General features: G+C 49.0%; 1 protein-coding gene across 3 annotated transcripts in view; it reads right to left on the minus strand.

Moving 5' to 3' along the window:
- Nucleotides 1-10,768: 10,768 nt before the first annotated feature.
- ETS1 (ETS proto-oncogene 1, transcription factor) overlaps nucleotides 10,769-19,158 on the minus strand; it is a 65,080-nt gene continuing 56,690 nt past the window's right edge. For 2 of the 3 annotated variants that reach the window (XM_015884071.2, XM_015884070.2), the window contains exons 9-10: nucleotides 15,825-15,943; nucleotides 10,769-15,470 (exon numbers count right to left, since the gene is read on the minus strand). In XM_015884071.2, the coding sequence (XP_015739557.1) occupies nucleotides 15,255-15,470; nucleotides 15,825-15,943 (335 nt within the window). In that variant the 3' untranslated portion in view covers nucleotides 10,769-15,254. The remainder of the gene's footprint in view (nucleotides 15,471-15,824; nucleotides 15,944-19,158) is intronic. The other variant, XM_015884072.2, reaches the window with a different exon arrangement.

The raw sequence follows: 19,158 nt of genomic DNA on the forward strand, positions 1-19,158 counted from the left end.
GCAGTGGGAAGAGTAGGTAGGGAGCCACAAAGACCCCCTGCCCCATCAAAATCAAGAGCCTGGGGCACATGAGGGAGGGCAGCCCATAGGGTTAAAGGCAGATCCAAGCAAATAAACATGTCAGAATCCCAATAACGTGAGTTTAAGTGGCACCATTTCATCATCTTGCTGTAAGAAACAAAGAGCCGGCAGCTGGTTGTTTTGCAATTCTGTTGACCATGATTTTCCAGCCCCACGTCCATTCCTGCTGACGTTTGTGGAGTTATATCACCTGGAAAACTGTTCCAAATGTGTTTCAAGCAGCGCCGCTTATTGAAGATTCCTTCATTTACAGCTTCTCTCGTGCAGATCCATGCTGAAACCAGAAAAGACATCTGTGGAAAAAAAAACAACCAAAAAACATTTGTAAATGGAAGGGGAAGGAGATCTGAATCATCAGCTGCTGGAAAACTTCTCTCATCTATTTGTTCCTGCGCCTGACATCTCTATAAATAAATATATAAATAAAATACTACTTTCCAAACTCAGAGAAGGGTCTGAAAAGGTTAATCCCAGCACAGCTCTACCGTCAGCCCTTCTGGAAGCTGTGCTCCCAATGGAAAGTGTTCTCACTGGGGCTGGGATCGGACAGGGGATTAGCCCAGTGCTGTGCTTGCGCTGTGAGTCTTTAAAGATGGGAGATAAAGATCCTGTGATAATTGTCTCTGAACAAGGGAAGACAAATGTCTTGATTTCTGAATGCTTGTGCAGCTTGCAGCAGGAAGCACTCCAGCCTTTGGGAAAACCCAATTTTTCCTATGAACCCATGAGAAGGAGGAGAGAAAACCAGTGTGGCACCCCTCAGGAGCAGCTCCAGGGTAAAAGAAAACCACTACCTGGAGTGCCAAACAGCAGTGCAAAATGAATTCATGCAAAGAGAACACTTCTGTGCAATAGCTGACAATGTGCAAGCATCCTATTGGGTTTCATTTGTCTTTTCCCTTCCCCCTGAGCCTTCCTTCACCCTGAGCATCCTTTTCATCTAGCGGGATGTCTTTGCATGGAGCCCTGCAACCCTCTGCTCTGCAGCAATGTGTGCACCTGGGGGAAAGCAGGAAGACATCAAAGCTGCAGGAGCCTGGCACACAGGAGCTGGGGGGTGGTTGTGCGGGCTGCAGATGGCAAATGGCTGAGCCCATCTCCAGCTTGAAGCGGAGAGGTTAATGTGGCCATTTATAGATGGGCTCAGGAGATGAGACATTGAAAGGGGAGGGGAGGAGGCACCAACACTGCTTTTGATCCCTCTCTGGCGTTCCCCAAAAGCCACCATATGCCCAGCACCTGATAAACGCTATTTATAAACCTGGAGGAGGAGAAGGCAGGTCGTAAATCTCCCTTCTTTTCTTTTCTCTGTGGATCAAGAGGAAAATTAAAACCACTCACTCTGTTTCCCAGGGATGCCCCATCCTCCTGCCCACTCTTGGAGGTGGCTGTGGGATCAGCTCACATGCTGAGGGGTCCATGATTAGACTTTCCAGCCTTAATGATTCTGTGATCCTATGATTCTCTGATTTCACCCAGGTGAGCCACTGGAGACTGAGAGAAAAGAAATTATAAACAGGTTTTCATGGGTTTTCATGAAAATCCAAGGCTCTGGGGCCATGAACTTGCTGCTGAAACTTCTTCTCATGGTTCCTTTGAGGACCTTATTCCCTTATGTCATTACCAAGGCACTGTTCCTGGGAAGCAGAAGGCTGATCACTTTTGGTAGGGAGCCAAACTCTGAATTGTAGCAGGCAGGAACAGCAGGAACCGCAGTTATCAGCAGGCCTGTGTAACATGCAGTGGAGGTGCTCTGAGATCCACTAAGAGATTGAGTTTCTGCTGCTATCGACACTCATGCCACATTTGGCTGCTGGATCCAAACTGCTGGGCATGAGGGTGGGCACCAGAAAGGCACACCAGGCCCAGCAATCAGTGCTGTACTGTGCAGCACTGGAGCAATGGTACTAATTCAGATAGAGTCGTCTGATAGGGAAAGTGATGCTCTTTGTGCCATAGCTATGAGAGAAGGGTCAAAGGCCCCTGCCACCAAATGTGACCCACACGGGTGACCCCACATGGAGGCTCGGAGCACATCAAGATGCCAGAATCCATTGTGGAGGCATTGAGGCAGTGATGCAGGGGATGGGGAGGGAGCGATGCTCCTTGTCTCCACTGAGCGAGGCGGGGTGAAAGGCGAGCTGTGCCAGTGACCCAAAGGGCAGGGCAGAAGCAGGAGCAGATGTTAAACAGAAGCCTGCAGTGTGGCTGTGGCCAGCAGGAGCCTGCCCTGGAGGAAATGACCCCACGTAAGATGCATTGTCACTGAGATTTCTTAACACAGGATGGCAGCTAAGCGATTAGGATGAGCTGAGCAGGGCCAGCAGCTGCTAAAAATGCCAGGAGGCAGAATAGATCTGTTCTCGGGATCACTCTACAGTTCACATAGTATTGGAATTCAGATTTTTTCCTTTTTTTTTTTCCATTCCTCTGACTTTTTCAACTGTGTTTTTCCCTGGGCTGGAAACACAGAGCCTGGAAATACCTTCTGCCAGAAAAAAAAACACCAAAATACCCAACCCATTGATAAGCATTTTTCAATAGCATTTTGAAAATGAGGAAACTGAGACCTGGCATTTGCGCTCCCCTTTGGATGAGGTGGAGAACTGCAGGCTGGGCTGCTCTGCTCAATCCTGGCCAAAATAATCCTGGCTCCCCTAGGACAAGCATAATGTGTGTCTGCCCAGAGCGATGCCACCCGGCGCTGCGCTGTCTGAGCCCCTTCGTAACCCAAAGGGAAAACAACAACAACAAAAAAAGAAAAGAGAGAAATCAAACCAAACAAACCAAGTGGCCAAACTCCCTCCGAAGAGCCCCAGTTCTCACGGCCAGCAGTGACCGGCGGCAGCCAGGAGCCTCCGCATGCTGCTCCCCCGCGGGGCTGTTCTGCAAAAAAAAAACCATGGGGTTTTATTTAGCATCATCAGAGCAAAGGAAAAAGGGCATATTTCAAAGCCACAAATCCCACGGGGAGAAGAAACCTGTGCTGCCCAGCAACCCCTCCAGCATGGCTCTAGGTAGCGTGGAGCTGGCGGCTCCCCGAAGGGAGGGAGCCCCACTGTGACAGATGTATCCCCTGGGCACCATAAAAGCCAAAGGCGGATGGATTTACATTATCCAAACATCTCACTGCTCCCAAAGCCATCCGGGGGCAATAGAGGGAGGGAGGCTGCTCTGGTGCCCGAGTTTTTCTAGCGTTCTCCCCCAGTTAAACCCCTTGGTTACCCCAGGAGGGGGCATGTAATGGGCTCTGTGCCCCAAGGAAGCTGCCTGCTTTGCCCAGAGAAATGAGCTCAACTTGAGCCACTGCCTGGCTTGGAGGATTTTCCTCTTGAATCTGCAAGAACCACATTTTTGGGACAGGATTGTGCATAAAAGGCAAAACGTAGGAACAAAAATAAAGAAGAAAAGCAGTAAAACACAGCCCAGCCCTGTGTGTTTCCCAAGCCTCCTGTACCAACCATAGCACAGGGAAACAGCGATCACTCAATAAATAGAAGGAGCACGATCTCCAGCATTGGGAAAAGCAACATCTGAAGTTTCCAGAAACATCCCACAGCACCTGCGTAATATTTTTTCTTGCTGCCTCCCCCTAATTGCATCCATCTGGGACAGAGTATCTCTTTCAGCGCCGCAGTGCGTGGGCAGGAACCATTGGTTTTTGCCCCATTTTTCTCACAGATCACATATAAACATGACCTCTTCCCTCCGAGCGGCTCTTAGATGGCACGTTAATGCAAATAGGCTGGATTATTATTCAGGCTCTTTCAGCAGAGCCTTCGTTAAAGAAGTCTTTCTAAAGGAGCTGCTTTCCATTCTCATTTCTTCATTTGTTTTTAGGGAAAAAGGGGAAAGATGCTGAAGATAGAAAGGAGGGGACCATCTCAGCCCTTCTCCCCCCACAGGAGCAGTGATGGGGGAAATCACCACGCACCCCCACGCCTCAGTTTCCCTCCTTATTTCCAGGAGATGCTACAATCTTTGTCAAAAAAACATTTGCATTTCCATGTGACTGCAGGGATTTTCCATGGTCCCACATGGATTTGGTGTGGGTTTTTGACCAGTTGCAATTTTCTTAGTGTGGACACTGGACCCCTAAGATGTCCCAGGTTCTTTGGCTCCTAAAACCATCTCCAACCCCATCCTTCTGCATCTCAGCACCAGCTGATGAAACTGGGGAGAGATTTATCTCCTCACCATGACCTTGCATCGACCGCTTCCTCAACAGCAGGGAGAGAAGATCATTTAGCTGCCATTTCAATGAAACCTCGTTAAGTGTTTAGAGAGTCCATCTCTCTTAAGTGCTTGCAGGGTCCCTGGGACTGCAATTAGTCATGCAGCAATCCTTTGCTGGGCTCACCCTGCATAACAGAGCTGCAGGAGGGGATACCTTCCTCTCACCATGGGGTGATGCAGCGTGCCCAGGGAACAAGGGTTTGGAGCCCAGACCCTGGGTTACTGCTCTGTTGTTACAACTGGGATGAGGTCTCTTAGGATAGTGCATCTATAGCCTCACCTTGACATCCTTTACTCCTGAGGGCCACAGGGCCCAGCTGGACCTACAGAAATCACTTGCCAGCTGGGGGGCATTTCTGTCATAGCCCTGAAGTCCTGCCCTAAGGTCCTCCAACACAGCTAGACCTTGGTGTCACTGTTAGGAGTGGGAAGGGGCAGCTGGGGAGGTGGAGATGGAGAAAGGAGGCTCGAGTCCAGCAGGCTGTTGGAGGACTGAGGTTTCTGCTGTTCTTGTTTCTATTTTTACTCCCTTTATGGTTTTCCAATTTTGAAATTCCACTAAAAAGAAAAAAAAATAAATAAAAAGCCCTGCCTGGAATTTCTTTCATGCCCCATTCTCAGCCTGCGTATTTCCCAACTCGTTTGCGAGGGTTGCATTGACTCAGCGGGGACAAGAGCCAGCTCTGGTTTCCATTACCAGTGATTAATGCCAGGGAACATGTTTAGACTCCCAGGGCCTGCACGCCAGTCAGGGCTCAGGGAGTTTTGGTCCCAGCTCTGGTAAAATATCACCAGCTGACAGCAGGGCCTTAGGGCAGAGAACATCCCTTGCTTATGCTTTTACCCCCATAAAGCTGCAGTCAGCTTAAACCCATGCTTGCACCCTTCCCTACCAATAGGATCATTCAATTCCATTTTTTTTTTCTTTTCACTATAGTTCTGTATTTATTCAAATTCCAATGACCAGAGCTGGCTTATTCCCAAATCCTATCTGGTGGGGAGATTTTAAGAGACATAGGGAAAGCTGGGAAATCTCCAGGGCTGTGGGATGAAAGCAGCCCCTCTATCCCCTGCACACTGTGCTCTGTTCCCTCTCACCCAAACTCATCAAGCACCTCGGTGATGCTGACCGTGCTCATAAAGCTTTTCCCACATTAGGTTATTCGGATCAGCACCAGGAGGGACCACTGGATTCCTCTCCCAGCAGATGTTCAACTCAGGCTGCATTAAATAAAGAAGTCTCCTCCTGCAGGTAGCACCGCTGTCAGCGAGGCAGAGCTGCCATTTATCCTCTTGCTGCTGATGGTATAAATCCTTCCCTGGGCTTCTGGCCAAGGCAGCTGCCATTGAGGGGCTGATAGCTGCTCGTGGAGTTAATTCCTGCTGCTCTGCCACCAGCCAGTGTGGGCTCAAAAGACCGAAAACCCACTGAGTTGCCCCATGTCTAGTTCCAGGAAATAAAACCTCTCCTAGACTCTAAGGGAAGAATGAGGTGGTCTCAGAGGTGAATGAGTTACATGGGGCACAGAAAGGGTGGAAGACAGCCCCTGTGCCATGCTGAGAGAGCTATGCAGGGTCCAGACTCAGATACTGGGAGGTCTCTGGGAGGGAACGGTGCTGAGGTTTTTCAGAGCTGGTCCAAACAGGTTTTGATTTAATTTGGTTCCCCCGATCCATAGAAAACTGTTATTTTTCAGCTAAAAGTCAAAGTCTACACAGTTTGTATTTCAGTGTAAGCCCACGTTGACTCTTCTGTAATGCCAACCCCATAATTTCTGTGGAAAGCAGACATCTTTTAAAAGAAATGAAAAGCTAATTTATCAGAGACCACATACACCACCTAGAAAGCTGCCTTGAGGACTCATTGCCTTTTCCAGGATTGCAATTCATGCCCTTTTCAGGCTTTTCTTTCATCCAGAAACTGCAACGACCAAGGCTCCGAGCATCCTGTGGTGGAGAAGAGAGCACAATGGGGACATGTTGGTCTATTTCCCCCCATTCGAAGTCATGAGAACGTCATTCTCCAGACCTGGAAAGCAGTTGGGTATTGTCTCCTCCATCTTGATTTTTGAGGCAGGCTTCTTGCTTCCCAGCCTGCAACCCAAGCAACCAATTCAATCCCAGCACTGCTTTGTTTGTGACAGAGATGGAGAGCCAGTGTTACCTCCTTCCAGCCAGGGTCCTAAATAATAACACATGCACTCACAACAAGAACTTCCCACCAGCTTTGATGAGACCTCTTGTCTGCTTCCCCCTGTGTCCTTCATGGGGAGAGAGAAAGTGGTGGGAAAGTTTGTTCCCAGGGCACCCAGCTGGCTGAGGCAGAGCCTTCAGGCTTGGAACAATGCTTGGAAGGGAAGATGGGGAAAAAATAGACTGGGATGATAGAGAATGGACTTATCCAAGCAGCAGCAGTGCATAGTTTGTGGTGTCCTGGAGTTATTTCCTACAGAAATCTGGTTTAGGTTAAGCAGCCCCACTAAAGGACTGAATTTTCACAGTTCCGAGTTCCTTCATTGGGCTTCCATTCATTTGCCACCAGCTTTTCTGCTACAGGCTTTGCTTTTCCCAAAGGGAATCTGTCAGCCTCCCTCACTGGTTTTCAGGGGATGTTTCCAAAACCACATCAGATGGTGGATCTTGTCCACTGGAGGACACCAAGTCACCCACAAATGCAAGGCTGGAGTGCCCCGAAACCAAGTCTTTGCTTTTATCATTCACCATGATCCTGTGCTGAGGCTTCAAGGACAGGCTTGTGTCTGTGCCAGCCAGGCTGCAGTTGGATGAGATGGACCTCATGCAGAATGTGTTTGTCCAGCAGAAATGGGGACACAAGTGGTTTGGACCTCTGTGTGCCACCTGAGCATGAGAATAAAAGCAGAGGAACAGCTGAGTTGGGGTACTCTGATGAGTCTCAGCATTTGGGGGGCAAACAGAGAAGGCAAGAGCAAACCTGTCAGCACTTCTCATACCTCCTAGGACATGAACCATATCTACTGGGTGCTTTCTGAACAAGTCAGCACTTGCAGACCATCTTCATGGCTCATAAGAAGTGCAAACAGAACACCACCAGCATTTTTTTGCATTCCATCTTCATGCATATCTCTAAACCTAAACTCTTTCACACAGCTCCACCAGCATGTCCTCAGCTTTAGGACTGCACTTGGAGTAGCTTTAAGCAGCCTTGCTTTTCCCATATGAGATCGCCTGCATTCTCCAAAGGCCGTCCTCTCCGAAGCATCTGGAAGTTGAGTGCACAGAAGTTGGTTGGTCAAAAACCACAAGTCATTTTTATCCACCACCAGAAAGTTCTGTGTTTATTTCTGTCGTTACGGCAACCCAACACGAAAATGTTCTGTGGCTTAGAATGACTGAGAAAATTCTCAGCATGTCTGGAAGTCCAGCTGGGAGCAATGAGGAATGGATGTGGGTCCTCAGCAGCACAGAGCTGGAAAGTCATCACCCACCCTGTGCTGCTGCTCCTCCTGTTCCATCTCCTTCTGGTCACCATCAGGACAATATTTGGGGCAAAATGGATCAGATCTTTCTCCTACTCACTCTGCTGATTCCATCCAGCCCTTATCTGCTGAGGGCCATGTCCATGCGTGCACACAAGGAGCGAGCTGTGGCTTGCAGTCCCATGTAAACCCATCCGGCGCGTGCATACCAGCTTACGACTGATTTGTATCAGTTTTGCCTGTGTGGTTGAGCAAGTTTGAATCATAAAGCAAATTGTTTACTAAACTAATTTAGCTAAAATGTGCAACTTCTGGAAGCAGCCCGCTCTCTGCTTTTTCCCCTCTCCTCCAAAGCCCATTGCTGACGGTGGGGGAACCAAGTCCTCCAGCTGCTGAGATTTCTAAATCCAGCCATAAAACTTTATTTGTCCTGTTTCTGTTTATCATTTCCATAAGCTATCCCGGTAGGAATTGCACATTCCTTGTTGCTAATTTTAACAGAGAAGGACTGTGCAGATCCCCAGGCTGCAACCAGGAATGCTCCTATGGAATCACAACATTTGCTGCCAACACACAGCGCTCACCGGGTGACTCTTCCCATCAGGCCCCTGGAAAGGGCTCACGAATGGCTTCTTGTTGATATGCTGGGTTTGCCTTGGGTTTATTTCTCCTTTTTGTGGGTGATCAGACTGCTGGCACAGCCCCACCGGTCCTGAGGTTCCTGATGAATCACCACCAACTGCAATGGCAGCTGTGTTGCTCCAGCCTCACATTGCATGGCTGCTGCTGCTGCTTTGGATGTGTGGGCAGGGACAGCTCGGTGCTCCTTTGTGCAGCCCACAGAGCACAGGAGCAAAAAGTGCAGAATTTACACACATCACCTGCAGCAGGCTCTGGGAATGGAGTTTCTGATGGTGAGGGGAAGGCAAAAAGGCCCTCCTGCCCTCTGAGACCTGCAGCACACTTAGCAAAGCTCAGCGGGTTGGGTGATGGCAATACCCATACAGAGATTCCTGCAGGAGCAGCTGGGGTAGAGAAAAAACATAGAAACCCCAAAGGAAAATGAAAATTAAAAAGAAAACATTGCTCACTGCAGGGATTTTTATATTTCTCTGCATTTCTTGGCATGCCTACCCTGGAGTGATACAGTTCCCCATAGGAGCCCACTCCCAGCTCCACAGCAGCCCTGGGGATGCTCAGGTTTGGGCTCACAGCCCTGGGACTGCCGGTGGTCTGCATAGTGATGGCTACACCGGATGCATTCTAGCTGGTAAATGCCAATGATGGAAACTGGAAATACTTGGCAGCATTCCTGTGATAGGGCTGGAGCTGCAGCACCATTGGGATGCCAGGAGGGATGAAAGAAAAGGGGATGGAAAGGAGAAGGGAATGGGATGGTGGCTGAGGAACAGCACAGGGCTGTGCTGGGAGTGCCTGCTCCCACTGGTGGTGATTCAAGCACGGGGTGGATTAGGGCATCCCAGCATCATGTCAGGCAATTAATCCAAGTCAGCACAGCCATGGGCACACCCTGCTCCTCCTCCATCCCCAAAAGGATGCTGTGAGCTCAGCGAGCATCTCCATGACTCAGATGCAGAATTTGGGGAGCATCCCTGGTGCAGGGCATCCCCCAGGAAGATTTTTGGTGCTGGTGGCCGTGCAGCCCCCCCAGCTGCTGCCTCCCCCAGGCACAATGGCGCATTGTGGGGCCGGCTTTCATGCAGGGCCAGGGAATGGCAGCGTGGGGGAAAGGCCGCCGGAGGAGCCGGAAAGTTGCTGTTGGATGTTGTTCAGAGGCCTCTGCACAGTGGGAGGGAGCCGGGTGCGGAAAGCAAACAGCGGAAAGTGCTGACTGCAGGGACGGCCCTGGCACCCCCAGCACCACCTGCAGCAATGCTTGGGCAGGAGGACTGAGACTCTTATGCTGTGAACTGGTCCTAATTCCCCCGTTATTCTGTGTACGTCCCTTGCTGTCTCTGGTGGGCACTGCAGGGCTCGGCTGAGCATCGCAGCACTGCTTTCAGGTTCCAGCTCTGTCCTTACTCCTATCCCTCTCCATGGCATTCTCTATATTCTTCCCTCCCATCACCTCCTTACATCTCTTTTTTCCTAGCTCAGAGATTTCTAGAGAGCCCTTCCCTTCATTCAGTCCTCGCTAATTTCAGTTCCTCTTTCAGTCTATCTTCTTTCCCTCAAGCACCCGTTCAAATATTTCAAGACAGCAACCCAAACCAGGCTGCTTTGCTCTCCGGCCCCTATTTCAAGCACCGTTCTCAGTGCCTTGTGTCTGCTTCTGAGTGTGAGAAGCTGCCTTCATCCCACTCATCTACAGCACTGCTGGCTGTAGCTCCCAGCCAAACTCTGCATCTGAGAGCTGATGAAGAGCAGAGTTGGAGTGTTGCTCCATCTGCCAGCCCCAGTGCTGCTGGGGGAGCTGGGGACATTCACTGCTCTCTAAAGTTTCCATAGTGAGCAGCCCAGGTGTTCAGGGGCTTCCCCAGCAGCCACCAGCGGGTATTTATAGAGCAAGCATTGAAGTGTGGTCCCCAGGTTGTGCACGCCATAAGGGGACAAGTTTGCTGGGTTGGTGAGTGGCAGTGCTCACCCACCCATCCTTCAGCCCTCCCCCAAACTTCTTGCTTCCTGCATGCCTGCAAGCCAAGTGTTGCTATAAATGGAGCTGTTATAAATATTCCTCCTCCTGGATTCATCGCTTGCATCCTGATGCAATGTACATCGATGACTTGTTTGCTCTTCTTGGTGCTAAACCCATCTGATGCCTGCATTTGTGGATGCAAATCCACTTTGATGCCCATTTGCCTGAACTGGTGCTTCAACATTGACTGTCCCCATCACAGGACCTCAGCCCTATGGATAAGCAGCATCTCCTGGTGTGAAAAACCCTTCCAGTTGCCCAGTCCACTGTCACCTGGACCTGGAAAGTGAAGGCAACGTAAGAGCAAATTCACAAAGCAGCACACGGGGACCGAGCGCTATGAATTATTCTTCTTTTAATTCCACATGGTTTAAAATACAATATGAAATAAGGCTACAGTATATAAAAAACTCTCCAGCAAAATGATGTGCCAGCATCAGCAATTAAAACAAAACCAACCCCTTCCTTCTTTAAGTATTCAATGGAGGAGGGGCATTTTTTTGTATCCTTTGGAAACAACACCACCACAGCACACGGACACACACACACACCGCTACATCTCTATGCTACCTCAGCTCAGTTTGTAAAAAGCACCTGCTTTTTTTTTTTCCTTGGTTCTGTTTCATTTGTTTTTTATTTTTTTAATCTTGCTTTTAAAGTTCTTTTTTTTATTTTTTTTTATTTTTTATTTTTTTTCCCCCCGCTTTTAAAAAATATAAATTATATGAAAATACACGTTGGAAAATAGTCGAACGGCACAATATAACAATCTCTTCTTTTTTTCTCTCTTCTTCTATCTTTATCAGCTTAAAAACAACAAAAAAACAACAGATTCCCATCTGTAAAAACAAAACGTTTAACGACAAACAACGACGACTTTTTTTTTCTCTAGTTGGTTTCTTTTTATACTGAGGCAGTTAATTCCTGGACAGATTCTATTATAACATAAATGCACACATAGATTCATCATTTATTTAGACCTCTTTGGAATGTAGACAACAGCTCGCGGATGCTGGATAGACCCCGCCAGAGAGCAGAGCATGCTGAGGAACCCAACGCTTGTGATGCTCACAGCAATGTGGCGGTCAGGCCCTAAAGCTCTGCAGAAAAGCCCTCCAGAAGGCAACGAGGCAGAAAGTGGAGATGCTTCCTACAGCCCCTGCATTGCTTGGTGCTTACTGGGATTGCTTTGTGGAGTGGGTGCTGGTTTGGGAATAGGGGAAGAGGTTAAACTGTGTGATATCTTCTGGTTCTCGCTGAACCACTCTCTGGTTCAATGGGCGCGGTGGGGACGGTTTGGGGTTGGACATGGTGACCTCGTGAGCTTTTTTGACCTTAATGGTTCTATCACTTCTCCAAAGTGATCACATTCTGAGTGACCATGCCTGGAACTGGATGGTTGTAAAGTGTAGATAAATGGATCTGCACTTGCATACATCTCTGCACAGGTTGTGGTCATCATACACAGAGATGGAGGATAGATCTAGGCAAACATGCTTGCTTTTTTCCAGCATTTTACACCTCTTACTGAGGCCCCTTTCCCCTGATCTTTGAAATGACCCATTCTTTGGGAAATGCACCTTAAAAAGCCATTGGGAAAGGAAGGTCACCACAGTGCAGAGAGCTGTGCTCCCCAGGCTGGGGGTCAAATAGGACACAGCGGGTGAAGGGGATGTGCCCCACTGGGGTCAGACACCAAGAACAGCAGATCAGGAGCAGGACAAAGAAAACACTCCAAATCAATCACTGGAGATGTTCCAGAACAAGACAAACCCATCCAATTCCTGAGTGTCACCTGTATCTGCCAAGGCTGGAGCTCACTGTTACACAGAGCAGCCAGCAGAGGAGCAAGTCCCATCCCTGGCAGATCCCTCTCAAACCCATCCTGCTGGTTCAGCACGTGTGTGTGAGTTCACCAGACTTTCATGGCCTTGAAGAACAGGAGGTCACACCTCCCTCTCCAATAGTCAATGAGCAGTTACAAAAGTGGGAAAAAAAAGAAACAAAAATAAATCCACACATTTCCAGTGTATAAACAGCACACAGCCCTCTCTGGGATGGTCTCTATAATGGGAATAAAGAGTTGAAGAGAACAGCAAACTGGGAGATGAGGGATTTGGCCTGCTGGAATGATGGGTTCGGTACCCAAAACTCTGACTCCTACCATCAGAGTGAAATGTTATCCCTGTTTTCTGCTTGAAAAAGGCACTTCAGCTGCAGCAGGGCCAAGCAGGAGGCATTTCCTAGGGCACAGTGTGATACCACAGGCAGGAGATGGGAGCTTGGCCACTTGACTGCATGTGGGGGCTGGAAGGGATTCTGTTAGCAAAGCACACTTTGCAGTGAAATGCAAGAAAGCAACCCCAAAAACCTAAGAAAATCACTGAGAGCTAAAACCCTAATGAGCTGCCATGCAATGTTGGGGTGTCCTTTCACTAAACCCCTGCCACCTATTTCTGTGCCATTGTGCCTTGCCCCCCTTTGCCCAGCAGCTGCAGCAACCATTCCCTCTGCCCCTTGATGAGCTGGTCCCTGCTGGGTGAAGTCCTCACTGCAGCTCCAGTACATGCACTGCCCTTCCTCCCCTCCAGCTCAGAGCTGCTTTCCCCACTTGCCCAAGGAACCCATCTATCTTTCACCTCCCAGCAGTTAGTGAAGGGGTGGGCCACCCCTCCTTTGGTGCACACACCTTTCACCATCCTTCCATCCTATTTTCTTTCCTTTCCATCTGTCCTGCTACTTTTTGCACATGCTCAGTGGGACAACGTGCAGCCCCAACACTGTGAGCATACCCAACATCCTCCCTTACCTACACCTCCATCTGCACCCCCTCCAGCAGCTCTCCTGAAAGCTGCCCTCCTCTTCCCCCTGGCAGTGCCTCTGGGTGAATGCAGCTGCACAAGACACTCAGACGGACAAGTAACACACAAAAAAAGCTACTTTTGGTTCAAATGCATAATACTGTCTTTAAAAATAAAACATCCAACAGCTCTCTGGGGCAAACGCCCCGATCCTACAGCCAGATCTGCATGGATTCTGCCCTGGGGTCACCTCCAGGAATGTTAATTTTTACCACTGAGTCCCTTCTGTCACACTGAGTCCAGCCCTGCGCTGTCTTTGCCCAGCAGAGTGGGATTCACTCCTTTATGGGTAAATGGGGTTGAAAAGCTCCAACACATGGAAGCAGCCCCCCAGAACCGACTCTGCTGTGCTCCTGCACTCGGTCAAGCACAAGACGTGTCACCCACCCCACCACCAACAGTCATGTGCTTCATGTTAATCACACTCTGACACGGTTTGCAGATCAGGCTCACAAGGGGCAGTAAAGACCCCATTTGCAAAGGCCAATTTCCCTTCTGCGGGTGCCCAGGCTGGCTAAGACATACAGCAATAAAGACAGAGCTGCTCAAAACAGGAAGGAAGAAACATTTCCTTTTTGTTTTTCAATATTTTCCTGATTTTTTTTCCCCTCTCCAACTTCTACAGCGTTCATTTACTGCAGTCAAAATATGGGGATTTCTCCCCTGTCCCCTCCAAAAATTGAGAGAGTTTCTGAAAGCACCAAAGTGTTCCTCATAGAATGGCCTGGGTTGAAAAGGACCACAGTGATCATCCGGTTTCAACCACCCTGTGGGGTCACCAACAACCAGACCTGGCTGCCCAGATCCACATCCAGCCTGGAGCAAAAACTCCATTGGGAAAACACAAAAGGCATTTTTCACTGCAAAAAATCTCGGTACGCTTTGGAAACTCACTGTCAGCGCAAGGAGCAGATGGAAGCGAGAGACCAATTTTGAACAGCAACAACAAGAAAGCACTGTTGGAAATCTCACCCAGCTTTAGCAGCACTTAGCAGAACGGAGCGCTGGGGCTGCGGGTGGGAGCAGAGACCCCCAACTGGCAGCAGCAGATCTGGGGCTCCATCACATCCCACCCAGACAGCACAGACTGCAGCGCTGCCCTTCTCCTGTGGGGTCTACAGAAACCATTTTCTCTTTTTTCTCGCTGTGATAAAACTCTGCTGGCATAACAGAAACAAACACACACGGTATTGCAATACTGAGACCATCTTAGAGCTTAAGACTATTTAAAAAATTAAAAAAAATTAAAAAATACTGGCACAAAATTTAATAAAATAAAAACTTTAACAATTTTTTTTGTTGTTTTTTTTTTTTTCTTTTAAAAAAAAGAGTCATGATCCCTCCTAGAAAAAAAAGATCCGTCCTTTGTATAAAAGAAGACAACGGACAGAAAGGCGATGCGACAAGAACAACAACCAGTTCTTGGGTTTTTTCCTATCTTGCCCCTCCCCAAAGCAGGAAGTTTCACCCACTTTTGTTTTCCCTCCCCCCACCCTCCCACCCCCCCCAAAAAAAGCAAGTTTGAAGCCCTCGGATCCTTAGGAATACTATCATTTCCTGAACTGTCAGCTTGTTGTGCCAGCAGCACAATAACCAAAGGGATCCATTTCTTAATATCTTTTCTATCCAGCAAGGGACGGGGAGGTTTTTCTGTTTGCTTTTTTTTTCTTTCTTTTTTTTTTTTCTTTTTAAAGTGAGCTACATTTTTCTGGCTTTCTTAAAACTCAGAATCTCACCCCCCAAAAAAGCCTGTCCTGGAGCTCTCAGCAAACAAAGGGCTCATCCTTCTCCCAACCAAACTTCTGAGGTTATTCCAACGTGAAGTTTGACTCACCCACCGCCCTCTCTCCCGACATCCTCAAAGCATTGAATCTGAGTTGCTCTCTAACAAAAAAACAAAAAAAAATTAAAAAAAAGAAAAAAAAAATTATAATAAATGAAGTCCCATAAACTCTTCAGAATTCACTCATCAGCATCTGGCTTGACGTCCAGCATGGCATGCAGCTCCTCTGGTGTGTAGCCCAGCAGGCTCTGCAGGTCGCAGACGAAGCGGTAGACGTAGCGCTTGCCGGCTGTCTTGTGGATGATGTTCTTGTCATAATAGTAACGCAGCCCTCGGCTCAGCTTCTCATAGTTCATCTTGGGCTTGTTTTTCCTCTTGCCCCACCGTCTGGCCACCTAGAAGAGGAGTGGGGAGAGTCAGAGGGGATGGACATCATGGGGATGAGAAGTCTTTCTGGCTTGACTGGGCAGCCCTTGGACACATAAAAGCCATTAAAGCTTGGGACAACCAAGCTGTTCAGCAGCAAAGCACTGAGGAGGATTCCATAAGGACACACAAGTCCTGGGGGTACACCAGAACCAGGGGATGTGGCATTTGGGAATATGGTCATTGGGCATGGTGGGGTGGACGGGGGTTAGACTGGGGACCTGAGGGGTTTTTCCCAACCTTAGTGATTGTGCTATTCTATGAAGGAAGGAGATGAGAGTTATCTTAAATATCTCAGCAGCATTTGGGCTCTGGCACTATACCTCATCTGGATCAGAAAGCTTGAACTCCCAGCCATCGCCCGTCCAACTAATAAAGGACTGGCAGGACTTGTCAGTCAGTAACTCCAGCAGGAATTGCCACAGTTGGATGGGTCCACTGCCTGGAAAGACAAAGGAAACACCAGACATAAATGCCAGCAAATCACAGCCCCTTCTATCCCAGCCTGGGGTGGGAGGATTCACATGTAAATGGTGCTCACCACAAATAAAATGAAACCTTCTGCCAATAAAAAAAGAAAGGCATCAGTGGCTGCAGGGTAAAACCTCAGACAATCTAAGAGTTAAATCCTGCAGGTAAAAGAACTTCCATTGCAGTCAGAGCTGAATATTCGCGCACTGGAATGCTTCACTCTTAGTTACATAAATAGGATTATTTTTCTGGCACCCAAACAGCAAGCAGTGCTGCCTTGGCACGAGAGCATCACCAGCCCCTGTGTGCCAAAAAGCTCCTGGCCATTGCATGAACTCCAGCAGACTCCTGCTTCCCGACCTTGACTCTTTGCTCCGCGGCTGTTTATGGAGATAAAGGGGACCCAGGTATGAAAATTATTTGGCCTCTCTCCAGAGCGTGTTGCTGCAGGCTTGCAGAGATTGGGCAGGGGCTGGCGGGTTTGGCAGAGTTCCGCTTCCACCAGAGCAGCTGGAGAGGCAAGAGCATCCCTCACTGTGGATATTCAGCCTCTCTTTCTATCTCTGTGACTCCCAATTTGGTGTGGGTGCTAATTTTGGCCAACAGCAATTTGTCTTGCGGCGCTGAGCTCAACACACCTAATGAGCAGTAGCTGGTGCACTGCATTGAGACTGCGGCTTCGCAGCCTGGTTTTGGCTGGATTCACGGTGTGTGTGGAGTGATGTAAGAATTATCTCTTCTTTGCAGTTGTGTCCCAATCAAAGGTAGAGGAGAAGCCCTCAAGCCAAAACTCTTTCATGAGCAACTTTAAACGTGGCCGCACCCAAAACACTGCGCTTAGCTCTGGGAGAGATTTTGACATGTTGTAAATGGAGCTTAGAAAATCTCAGCAATAATAATGACAATAATAATAATAAACAGAGCCAGAGGTTAGAGGAAATGATTTATCACCCCTGAAAAACTGCGCAGTCTGGATGAGGATGGCAGGCAGGACGGGGCAAACCCGGCGCTGACAGCAGTGAGCACAAGCTTCAAGCAGGGGGAAAAAAAAGTTATTTCCTCAGAATAAAGAGATGGAGTGCAGCCTGTTTCCATGAATGACAATGGAGGCTGTCAGAGCTGTGGCTGTGGGATAACGCACAGAGGGATGAGAGGGGTGTTCCCCTATTCCACAGTGTTTCAGATGACTCAAAGCAGACGGGCTGCTGGCAAGCAGGAAATGACAGAGCTGGCTTTGGGACAGGAGCGCTGGGATCAGGGAATCACTGCTCCCCATTCAGCCCTCCCCAAAGGGGAATCAGAAAGAAATCCCAAGGAATTGCTCCAGGTTTGTGGGATCTCCTCCCAAACCATGTGGCACAAAGGAGCATCTCATCCCTACTGTCCCTATCCAGCCCAAGAAAAAGCAGAGGGCTCACTGCATCACCCCAGACGTAAATGAGAAGAAGACTCTTGGCAGGAGATGCTGCAGCCTCGTGTCCTCAGCAGCAGCTTGCCAAGACCTCCAGGAGGGATGGAGTCACAGCAAAGTGAAGGAGGAAATTCAGATCACGCCTTCACCTCTCATCCGAAACAGAACATCCAAAGCCTGGCCCAAACCAGCCCCACATCTTGAAGTTGTGGCCTATTTACAGCACCAGGCTTTGTGCACAGGGGAATCAATGTGCAAATGGGTGCTCCAGGCTGCATGGGATAGGGCAAGTGAGGACAGGCAGGGACCAACTCTCTAGTTACATCTGACTTTATACATGTAAGAGTGCACCCAGTGCCCAAACCAGAACAACAGTGCTAGGACACAAGACTGCAGAACAGCCACCTTCACCATCCTGCTTAGACAAATAATAAGAACTTTTTCTCACTCCTTCCCCAGAATAAAACAGATGGAAACCTATTGCTCGGACACTAGGTTCCAGGCAACTGCCCTCTAAATATCCCTGGGTGAATTTCAAGGTGTGGGGGACGTGATGCAAAGAGCGTCACCGTACCTGAGCCAGGGGCCAGCACAGCTCACATTCCAGGCTTGCCTTTCAGCTGCCAGCTGGCACCGGATGGTGCTGGGAAACCCAGCAATTTATCACCCACTTGCAGCAAACAAGGTAGGCTCCTTGCTGCAGCACTGGGAGCTGCTCAGCTGGGTATTTTGGGATTCTGAAGGAAGCGGTGTCATCCGGCGGCTTGTGCCTTGGAAAAGGGATTCCCGAGGTCTATTCCTAGCTGCCTGCGGGACACGCGTAAAACCCCAAATTCCTCTGTTGTTGGACAAGCAATTATGTCAAGAATGTGTTTACCGCACAGCTCGCAGGCATGTCTCAGCTCCTATAAACACACCCTGCCGGAGGGGAGGGGGCAGAGGCCCTGCAGATGGGGCATGATGGTGAGACGTCAGCGAGGCAGGCACTGCACATGGCAGGAACCAAACCCAGCACGTGTGCGAGACTGCAGGGCCCAAAGAGCATGGGGAGACCACAGGAGTCAGGGCAGAAGAGAGAACAATCAGGGCACAGGTGCTGGGGAGATCTGTGTATGGTCTACTTGGACGAAACAGCTGTAATCAGAGCTGAAATGAGTTCCTTTTGCATGCTCTGCAGAAAAGCAAGGAGCTAAAAGGTGTTCTTGTGGCCCTCAGCTTGTACAGAGATGTCCACACACCCTCAACACATCCCCAGTACTACTGTGATGTGTGTGATGTTTCTGGGCTTGTCTATGTGCCCTGTCCCTCACTGCCTTCTTCTCATCCCCATCCACTATAGGAAATACTCACTGAGACATCTGGTCCAGATAGCTCTGGACCACTCGAGTACCCCTGCAGCCCAGTAGGACTGGAGATCCCCTACTAACATCCCACTCTGTGGTTCCAGAGATGGATTTATATCATAGTGCCCAGTCTCCAACATTCATCCATGTTTTCTGCTCCAGCACACCCACAGTGGGCACTGCCCACTGATGCCAGCAGTATCCCACCACCTGTGCAGACACTGCATGGCAACGCCCGGCTCTCAGTGCATCACTCTCACCGTCTCAAGCTTGTTTCACACCCTCACCCCTTTCAACGGCCTCTGTTTGAAAGGAGAGAAACAAAACAAAAAAAGCTTCAAAAAAAGGAAAAAGGAAAAAAAAAAAAAGGGCACCTATGCTGCTCACTCTGTGGTTTGTGGTTCACACCAAACAAAACAGTTGGACATAGAA

Source organism: Coturnix japonica, chromosome 24, assembly GCF_001577835.2.
Source record: "Coturnix japonica isolate 7356 chromosome 24, Coturnix japonica 2.1, whole genome shotgun sequence".
In the NCBI taxonomy this organism is placed as follows: domain Eukaryota; kingdom Metazoa; phylum Chordata; class Aves; order Galliformes; family Phasianidae; genus Coturnix; species Coturnix japonica.